Source organism: Carya illinoinensis, chromosome 6 (assembly GCF_018687715.1).
Source record: "Carya illinoinensis cultivar Pawnee chromosome 6, C.illinoinensisPawnee_v1, whole genome shotgun sequence".
Classification (NCBI taxonomy): Eukaryota; Viridiplantae; Streptophyta; class Magnoliopsida; order Fagales; family Juglandaceae; genus Carya; species Carya illinoinensis.
The window spans coordinates 30,314,271-30,325,275 of NC_056757.1; the positions used below are offsets into that span (position 1 = coordinate 30,314,271).

The 11,005-nt window shown below is 32.7% G+C and overlaps 1 protein-coding gene across 1 annotated transcript; it reads left to right on the forward strand.

Annotated features, from left to right (window-relative positions):
- The first annotated feature begins 6,732 nt into the window (after nucleotides 1-6,732).
- On the forward strand, nucleotides 6,733-8,797 carry LOC122313000 (cysteine-rich and transmembrane domain-containing protein WIH1-like). Its single transcript, XM_043127688.1, has 3 exons — nucleotides 6,733-7,119; nucleotides 7,317-7,497; nucleotides 8,513-8,797. Exons 1-3 carry the CDS (start codon nucleotides 7,074-7,076, stop codon nucleotides 8,559-8,561), a joined length of 276 nt encoding a protein of 91 aa, XP_042983622.1. The 5' UTR covers nucleotides 6,733-7,073; the 3' UTR covers nucleotides 8,562-8,797.
- The last annotated feature ends 2,208 nt before the right edge of the window (nucleotides 8,798-11,005 follow it).

Genomic DNA, 11,005 nt, shown 5'->3' on the forward strand with positions numbered 1-11,005 from the left:
TTGAACATTATACTATAAAAGCTCTTAACATATGTCTCATTTAATCACATTATTTTGTGAGTTTTATTATTACGAGACCTCTTTTTGAACGTATCATGACTTCGTATTTAGTATTATTAATCTTAGCATTATAATAAGATTATATTTTGAATGTAAAGACGTAAAAGAGGATTATATATACAATAAACGTTTTTTGAATTATATATAATTATGTATGTAAGTGATGATGATCTCAAGATTGATTTAGAAAAATTTATAGATGAATTCAAAATAAAATATAAATTCATACCCCTTATTAATATATTTGATATACATTATTATATAAAAATGTAATACTATATGTACATGACTTGTAATATAAATAATAACGTATATTTTGATAATGTATACAATCACTGCTTGTATTTTATAGTATCTACCTATCAAAAAATATAAATAATGTATCTTGTGCTAAAATGCCATGATCACTTGTTATAAATACAAGAATTATATATGGCCACTTGCAAGTTCATCTATATATAGTGTTAGGGGGTTTTTCCCCACAAAGACTCAGAGTCTAAGTCCAATACCATGAGGTGTCCAGGCCAACCGAACAATCCACTGACCTAGTTAAAGGATTCCTGGCCCTGGAGCAGAAGTCGGTTTATAGCCTTGGAAACACGGGAAGTCCACCCTAGAGCAAAGGTAGGAGGAGTACACCACCTCGACGGAACTAAATCCCTAATAACCTTGACCGAATAGGTGGGCGCAGATTATGAGGAACCCTTGATCCTCTGACTGGAGGGGAAGAAAGAGCTTGAAGGCGTGCATCCCATGCAGAACAAGGCAGAGAGTCACGCCTCATTAAATGCACCCCCTAGATGACCACGTTGCATTAAATAAGCATGGCAGAAAGAACTACAGAAGGGATATCTCCTCTCGACACGAGAAATGGGCGTTTGACCCTACAAATCAGGTATATAAGCCGATCCCTAGATAACAAGAAGACTCTTTAGTCACTCTAAAGTCTTTACTTTCTTACACTCTGTTTCAAGACGATACTGACTTTGACATCAGAGACTTCCTGGCCACGACTATGGCCCCAGTCTCTTGGTGTTTACTTTGTGTTTGCAAGCCTAATACAGAATATCCAAGTTGCTGACAGCCCAACCCAGAGACATTCAAAACACGATGTTAACATATAGGTTATCTAATTAGCTTAGATTATATAACTTTAAATAATTAAGTAACTAATATAAGTTAATACGAATTTATTATAAAGTTCAATATATAATAAATTAATCGTAAAAAAATATAATTCTATGAAAACATAAATAGTTGAATGGGAAGTTAAGGTGGGCTCGCATTTGAATAAGAACTAAATAAAAAATAATAATTAATTCAAGCTCAATTATTATGACACCATTCATGGTCATGACAGTGTGCTAATTAACTTTTACCTTTTATTTTTTATATATAAGAAATATACTTTATTTCATTCATGAAATTCGAAATTATATCTATGACTGATAACTATAGGGAAATATCTAGATTATAAGCCAAACTATTCATCTATGAGGGGCTTTCCCGTACATAAGTTTCTTTGTAACAGATATTGTTTTAACTTCTATAAACTCTCTACTAAAAAAATCTTATGAGATATGAGATTCTGTAAAAACAGAGATGTCCTTCTCAATTTTTCTGAAATAACAACCATCACACAACCTCTAAAGAAAGAGAGGAAAACCATCCCTCGTCCTCTAATTTTGAAAGGAGGAGAGGGTATCCCACCCTCATCCTTTAAATAATGAGAGGGAAATCCATTCCTCATCCTCTAAAGAAAGAGAGTTCTCTTGTTATGAACAAAAGTCTAATAGTTTATTTCTTTTATTTTACCTAATACAAACAATTGAACTAAAATAAAATTACAGAAAATCAAAATATATAGGAAAACTAAAAATAGATTGCACACGGAAGTTGTAGTGGCCACTCTAGGAGAGTGCCAAGCTGTCAATCTTGAAGGACTCATGAGTGAGGAGCACGCGTCGCTTTTTTTAACGAAACTTTTGTCAATTTAAAAGATTGGTCGAAGTTTACAGTGGAGCGCATGGTGGTGGCTGGCCTCTGAAAAACATCTAAACGTCAATTTTTCATGTTTTGACTCGAAAAAGAAAATAAAAAATAAAAATAAAAAATAACGAATAGCTGGGACTAGAAAATAAACCGCAGCTGAGAGCGAGGGTGGCTCTGGTAAAGTTTTCGGTTTGGGTGAATAGAACTTTAAGGCCGGCGCTTTCAACTGTCTTCACACCTTTACTTTTAACTTGAGAGTTGAGACCACCTTGCAAAGGAGGAGATATTGGCGAAAGACAAAAATCTGGACAAACAATTTGTTTGTCAGAGAATATCTTGCTTTCTAAACCTCGAAGATTGTAACTGATCTAGCTAGGTGTCCCTGTTTTGACACGTTCGAGTTAGAGTTTTTAGCAGCAATCGACTTTCGTACAGAGAATCCTTTACCAGGCCGTAGATAAAATTGACTCCTTTGTGGAAGCCAGAAGCCATTCAACCATACAAAACAATAACATTCCTTGTCCCTAATATTTTTAGAAAAATAACTTTGTAAATTAATTTTTTTCAATTTATTAAAAAAATATTAATTTCCTTGCATGCATACATATCTGTGTGGGGGAGAAGTTTCTATGCGGCCCTTCCTTGATAGTTCAAAATGACCGTTGGTCTTTTTTATTTTTATTTAGTGTTTAAACTTTAAGGAAGTCATTTTAAATATATTGATATATTTTTTTTATTTTTAAAAAATATTTAAATCTATTAAAAAATAAAATAACTAGTAGTCAATTTGAATGGTACTACTCAGGAGGCAAAAAGCACCACTCTATATACATGAGCAGCTCAAAATAAATGAAAAAATAATAATTTCTTAATACTTATTTGTAATTAGGTTGTGATATAGCAGTTAAAATGTCATTTTATATAATATATTATATATATAAATATAAGCGCACACACACAAGAAGTAAGTAGCCGCAAAAATTCGCAATACTATGACAATTCCCATTACTGATCATTTTCACTCATATTCAGCTAGCCCTCTTTCGTGTGCATACTCCTTCCATGAACTGGACAATCCCATCTATTAGAGCAGCGCGCAAGAAAACGCAGGTACGCACTGTCCACAATCTCTCTCCAGATGCACAATTTGATCCATGGTCTCATGGTGGAGAGACCGTACTGCTGTCTCAAGTCTCCCATGCATGGCCGGGATCAATCTCTCCCATGGTCGAGAGGACGCAAATAAATATAGTTATTTTGATTCTTTAAATTGTTATTTTTGTATCTATAACTCGATCGGATCACGTTATCACTATCTTTATAAACTGGGGATTAAATGACTAATTTCGGAAATATGATTTTGTTTTCAACAGTAACGGGCCGGATGGAAACGGGAATATTTTGAGCAGCTTTTCTGATCTGTTTTGCAATTTGCAGGTTCGAGAAGGACAAATGATATAGCCAGTGGTTTCCAACTACGATTATAAGAATTCCAGTGGTTACCAACAACAATCATTATCTTATATCAAGTTCCAGGAGCGTTCTCACCGATTCCAGCGAATATCTGACCGCTGCAGAAGCCTTTTCTTTCATTTTGATGATCTGTTCATGTAAAAAAAAAAAAAAAAAGTCTTTCTTTTAGGTCGTACATACCAGATAATTGATGAAAATGCAGAGAATCTGCAGAATAATAAATGGACAATGTGTATAAAGCTCGTGAAACTACATTTAACGTGTGCATGCAAAAGATTAATAATGGGACATGGTGCAGTTGCATGCACTGTGGAGTGTTGGCCCTTTAGCCCTAAAAGATTCGTTCAGAGGAAGGGAGAGGATGATACAGAGACGGAGAGACGACTGTAGCTCCAGAAGAAAAAAGGAATTTGGTCCAGGTGGACGATGCACTATAGAGCCCCTGCCCGGTCTTTAATTAGCCGGACAGGCAGTACTGGAGAAAACCAAGGCTAGGGAACCTAATTTTCTTGTCGGTTGGCAGCTGAAGGAATCTATGCATGCAATACTACTGAGGTCTAAAAGTTGCAGTACTGCAGTAGCGCACTATATAAGCAAGAAAGAGAGAGAGAGATGGATCAAGCGAGGGTGGGTAGGGTGAGTCAGAAAGAGAGCGTAGTGAAAGTCGTTCTTTGTGGGTCTCCGTCTCTCAATCCTTGGTCAAAGACAGATAAAAGGATGTGATGGTTGCAGGTACGTGACTGTGAAAGTTTGCATTCTCTACGTCTGCATATATAAATCAACTCTAAAAAATGCAACCATACATTGATCTAATTGTAGAAATTAATCGATAGCATGAATCCGCATTGTAGAGAGGAATTACAATAACGGCCTAATTATACACTTCCAAGTTCCAACTATTCTTAAAAGAAACGTATTATATTCATAAAAATGGATTTCTTAAAAACAAACTCATAAACTGATATGATTTCGTGTAATATGTTTCATTTAATATTTTACAATTTGACATTTCACATCGAGTCAAGTAATGAGCTTGTAAATTTATTTTTGTAATTTTTTTTTAATTAAAGCATTTCTATTTGAAAATGCATTTTTATAATCAAACAATATAATTGTGTCACTTCATTAAAAATAATTTAATGTCAAAGAATTATTATTTTATTATTTTCCTTTAAAAAAAAACAGTAATGTGATTCATCATTCCATTAAAGAAAATTTCACAAATTACAAATACAGTCCCATCGCACTACGAGAAATTTGACACTTTTTATCTCTCTTGAACCGACCTTTGTCTTTTAAAAGAAAATTTTTTATTTTCTGATAAGACCAGTAGGGTTAAGAGCTGGTTTGGGCGTAACTCAAATACTTCATTAATATATATTATTTTATTATTACTTTTTATTATTTTATATTACTATTTAATACTTTTTATTACTATTCATAAAGTAATTAAAATTACCTCCCTACCAACACACAGCCTAAGAAATTACAATGATTGGGTCTGGCGTTTAGAAGCTAAGATATGTAAACCGTCTGTCGTTGTCGTTTTCAATTTTCAATTAATACACTTGGGCTGAGAGTGGTCCAAAATAACCAACTTGCATATGCTCGGCCCGTCGTACGCTCCAGAAATTAACGGCCCATTGAAAAAAATTTATATTTTCCCATTCCCTTTTGCTAGAGACATTCATTACACAGGGAAAAGAGAAAAATACAAAGAAGACAAAAATCATATACCGTCGACTAGATTTGTATAATATTTTTGTATTCTTATGTTTATGTGATTTTTTAAAATTTCATCTATGACTGTCTCTAAGATGAAAATTTTGAATTGAGATGAAAATTTAAAATACTATTTTTTAGTATTATTATTGATTTGAGATTTAAAAAAGTTAAATTAGAATTTGAAAAAGTTAAATTATTTATTATATTTTATGTGGGAATATAGAAAAGTTTTAATGATGACATAAAGTTTTTGAATTGCAATTAGAATTTTGAGTTGAGATGTTTTTATCAAAACTGCCCTAAATAGTCTAGCTTTTTTGCTAGAAAAGTGACCTTTTACCATTGACCCTGGCCAATTCGAGAATGCATAGAACGCAGATGAGGTCTCACCAAATTACCAATGTTAACCCAAAAGACCATGTTGGTCTTGATGGGGTAGGTTGATGAGGTTGTGGCTATGTGTGATAGTGGATGAAACTCATGTATCATGTTTAGGTATATCCCTTTCTGTTTGTGAAGAATAAGTGAGACTGTAATTCTGTTCACAGCATTTGGTTCTTTTAGAGTTTGAACAAGAACTCTAGCAGTGATAATATGATAAAGATAGACACAAAGTATATTGCACTTTTATTGAGTATTTAGTGCATATTTGTGATTGTAATGAGAAATATAGCTTGTAATTTTAGGGATTATAGTTTATAACTTAAGTACTATGTTCTGCTATTAAAAAAGTATTTATTGTTTAGTAACCATATGTTTAAAACACTTTCAAACACGTTATACTTAATTGGAAACAAATTAAAAAAGTGTTTTCAAAGGTAGAAATGACGATTATTTGAATTTTTAAAAATTATGACTATTTTTTTGAAAGTTTGAAAGTTGTAATTATTTAAAAATTGTATGGATATTTTTGCCCAATGATTATTTTTTTAAAATTTGAATTACATTCTAATTATCCAAAAAAACGCGTTTTTTTAGTTTAATTGATATTAAAAGTGCTTTAATATGTAACATTCAAACAAATTAATTTTCTGTTAAAGTGTTTTTAAAACTATTTAAATACTTTTTAAGACTCGTACTACAATCCCAAACAAACCCTTAATATTATTTAAAAAATTCTTGTAAACTGTTATAAATGCTATCTAAATCTTCCTTACATGCACGTCAACTTTGTTGAAGGGGGGCATGTGGGATGCGTAAAAGAGCCGGCAATGCAGTTCAAATTCCTTTCGGTTTGTTGAGCAGTTGTTATCAAAGTAAAAACCCGAAGCTTCGAGTTTCCCAGAATGGGCACGCTTCCTTCTAACCGTATATAAAGGAGCTAGGCCGCCCAAATGCCATCGAATGATTGAGATTGAACCGTACATCTTCTCCAAATGAATGTGATTCATTTTGTGATTGGGACTCTTTTACCCTTGAGCAATTCACATAAAAGGGAAATTCATATAATTTAAAAGCCAAAAACGGGTCAAAAGTTTCTCAGCCGGACTTCGGCTCCAATCCCGAACCCAACCTCCTTGAAAATGCACTAAAAGCCGCAAACAGATAATTATCAATATGTATGTTGTATCACTGCCTTGGGGCCCTTGATATCCAAGTTTCTTAATGCAACTCCACATCAAGTTGAAGCAGAGTTTCTTGGAGTCTTTAAGAAAAGCAAGGCGAGGAAGCTTCCTAGCTAGCTATTAGATTCCCGTCAGTGCACGTCGTAGCAAGCAAATGAACGCAGTGCCACTGGGTTTTATATATACATTTCACAATAGAACAGCAGCACCTGAACTTCTGATCTCAACTCTTAACACATTCCACCAGTCAAATAAGCAATGAATTACCACCATGTTTCTCACGAGTCTCACCTTCCAGCTTCAGGCAAGCCATAAGAATTGCGTGTTGATCTATTTCTGCATTTTTTAATTTTATTTTTGTATCTTTATGATTATCAGTATTAATTAGTTTTGGGTAGGTCCAGTGGTCTTTATTCATGTCATGAAGATCAATAAAATCAAGTATTGCATGGTATGGTGATCTTAATTATTCGTGATGTACTGATCATGTAATATTTTCAGGGCATCCAATTTCATATACTAGTCCGCCGCAAGGCTTTCTACCACCACCACCGGGATATCAAGGCTACTTCTACGAAGGGTACCCTCCATCTCAACCCGGCCTAGCCCCTAATTCCCACCCCTATCATCATGAGCATTATAACGATCATGACTCCGGCTGCTCTTCAATTCTAAGAGGCTGGTATGTGCTGTCAATTTTCATGATTACATAATTCCTCATGTGCTTGAGTTTCAATTTTATCTCTCTGAATTTCTGTTTCGTTTGCTGAATATTGTCACTTTCTTATATAAAAGGGTCAGATATAGATGCCTTTTATATATACCTTCAATACATTGGCTGTTTTTTTATATGGTAACTATTTCATTGGAAAATCGGTCATTTAGCCTGAAAATCTTATCATAGAGGAAAGAGGAAGTGAACAAGATGCAAATCAACTTATTCAGTGGGAAAGCCCAATCCTTAGTCCTTACACCTTAGCCATGAAATCCTCCTCGATCTTTCTCAAACTATTTCTCTGATCAACCACTGCACTTACGTATACGCACCATTCAAAGAAAAGCTTGCATGTTGGATTCATGAGTAACAAATAATAAAGGAAAATGCTAGTGTCCCCTCCAAAGTGCCCCCACTTTGAAAGTGTGTTTTGTGTGTTTCTTTTTCTTTTTAATACTAAAATAAATTGCACTAGGGGCAAAGTAGCACCACCCAATAAAAAATAAAACAGCTGCAGTACTGGCCAAGGATCAAGCGTGTTCAAAAGAGAGATTATATCGAGGTTGATTTCAAAACCTTAAGCAAAGGGACGCGGCTGACTAATTGAAAGTAGCCATCACTAACTCGCATGAGTCCAAAATCTCTTATGAACTCTACACTTTAATGTATAATAATGTATAATTAAATTTACATTTGTTATCGATTTAAATTTTTTTGATAAGTGATGATTATACGTAATAATGATATTAGGATAGAGATCACAATTCAAACTCTGAATAAACTCTACAGTCTATCACATTTAATAATATTCCAAGTGTTAGGCTTACTCCTTGATGACGATCGACTCAGTTAGGAATCTAACTCACATGTGAGATAGAGTATTAAAAATATAATACAAATAGTTAAATATACATTTTCTCATTATAATACAAATAGTTTCTCCTTTCTTTCTTTTTTAACTTTTCCCCTCATATGCATGCAGTTTAGCTGCACTTTGTTGCTTCTGTGTGTTGGAGGAGTGCTGCTTCTAAGGCCCTTTCGATGTTTCTGAACATATATACAGAAATGGCATGTGTTGATTCTACTTTAGTATATATAAAAGGTGGGAAGAGATAACTCTGCTCTTGATTTGTTATTCTAGTGCCTTGCAAACTCTCATCAGTGAAATTTGATAATTACTTGATCTATTTCTTACGTTTAGACATTTGAGAAACAAGGTTGTCGTCTCTGTTATATATCAATGATCGAAAACTTAATGATTCATGAAGTTGAATTGTCTTGTAGTTTAAGGATGCTATATCGCTTTTCATTCACTAGATTTTAATTCACTCTTATGATTGATCACAACTGGTAGTTCCCTACCGCCAAGTTAGCGAAAGTTGAAGATCTAATTAGTCCATAAATGTTTTTTTATACAACGGAAGTGAGAGGTTTTGAATTCAGATTTTCTGTTTGAAGAACCAGGCTTTATAACATTAGGCCATCAGACTCCTCGCAACAACAATAAATGTTTGGCTTACACGTATTATAATTTTTTTCAATTATTTTATTAGGTCTAATTTTCATCTTAAAAATTGGTTATATCACTTAGTAGATGCATCGAGCAATTCACATGGGAGGATAAACAGTCGCAAGGCCAGTGATTAGTCGAATTGTTCACATCTTGAGCAAAACTCTTGTCCATGTGAATTTTAGACCATATGTTATAACAATATGCATTTTGTCCTCTTTTTTACACGAAGAGAAATATTTCAATGCTCAAGGTTTTTGGTTTTTTCTCTTTTATTTTTTCCATAGGGCAAACTCCTTATAAAATCCACTCCCGATTGAGAAGCAAGCAGGCTGCTGCAGCTAGATGGCAGTAGATAAATTAATTATAGATTGTTTGAGTATCACATATTCTTTTTGAAAATATGTTGAGTCTATTATTAAAGAATAAATTTTTTAAATAAATTTTATATTTACTCATTTTTTTAAAATGAATATGTGGCACTTACACTATCAATATTTTTTTTCTTAAAAATAATATAATTTAAAATTGCTAGCCGGATTTAAGAAGAATTAATCCGAAATCTGACATAAATGCCAACCACAAAATTCCCTAGACACAGTTCCTCACCCAAATTGAATGCTCCAAGACACTGGGCCAACATCTATGGCTTGGAAATTATGTATCTTGGAGCATTCAATGTCGATAATGTTGGACCAAATCGCACGTTTTTTTTTTCAGAACTCAGAACATTGAAATGCCCCACCATGAGAGTTAAACACAGGCACCTTCGTTCATTCATTCATCATTCAGGATAGTCGCAAAAGCAGTGGCAACCAAAAAGTTATTGGTTTCCCCTCGAAGCAAGTTAAAATTACATTATCTTCTCTCTCTCTCTCTGAACCTTTATTTATTGCAAAGAAAGACAAAAGAACAGGGTGGCAGTGGCACTTACTATTCGCAGGTGTTGCGTGGAGGGTCGGGCGAGGTAAAACCAGTTTGATATAACAATGGCCCACAAGTTTTTATCTTTCTATAATTCGAAATAATAGTTTTCAGCATTAACAAAATTGAAATGCAAGAAATACCTAATGGCAAGGATTTTGCAATTCAAGTATCATTTTTACAAAAATTAAAAACCGATACTTTAAATTGCAAAAAATATGCAAATCCAGATACTAATTTTGTAATTTATCCATTTAAAATAAAAAATCATATCACTCACGAAATTAAACAAAAATCCACTCTACTTTAATTAAGATTTATTTAAAATACAAGGTATCTTAATCAATAATTTTATTTGCCAACTCTATCTTTAAATACGAATAAAAATGTTCATATTTTTTTATACTGCCCATGTTGGAAAAAATATACATTATTTAAAAAAATAATCATATTGATATCCATATTTTAAACTAAAGGTTTCATTTGTTTTTAGAGATAAAATTAAATGAGTTGAGGTTAAAATTAAAAATTAAATAAAATATTATTAAAATATATTATTTTTATATTTAAATTTAAAAAATTGAATTATTTATTTTAATTTATATAAAAATTTAAAATTATAATGATTAGATTATATAAAATAAAAAATTGTAATTATTTGATACCAACAACTTTGGTAACTTTAACTTTCATGGTAATTATTGTGAAAGTGAATGTATACTATATATTTTGAAAATCGAAATGGCAAGTAATATTTCTATTTTAAAATTGGTATTATTTTTATATTTTATTTAAAAGTTTGAAAATTTTATAATGATTAATTAATAATTAAATAAAAAATTATTTTATATTTAAATAATATTTAGAAGAAAATATCGAATAACATATCTGACATACTTTAATTACCGAACTAGCCCTAGAAATTTCGAAAGTGGAGAGAGAGCGCGCCAGAAAGTGCCTTTTTCGGCAGCTTGAGGGGTTATCCTTGGTTCTTAACTGCTAAAGTGAACACGTGGTCTGATACGTTCCAGTCACGTGATT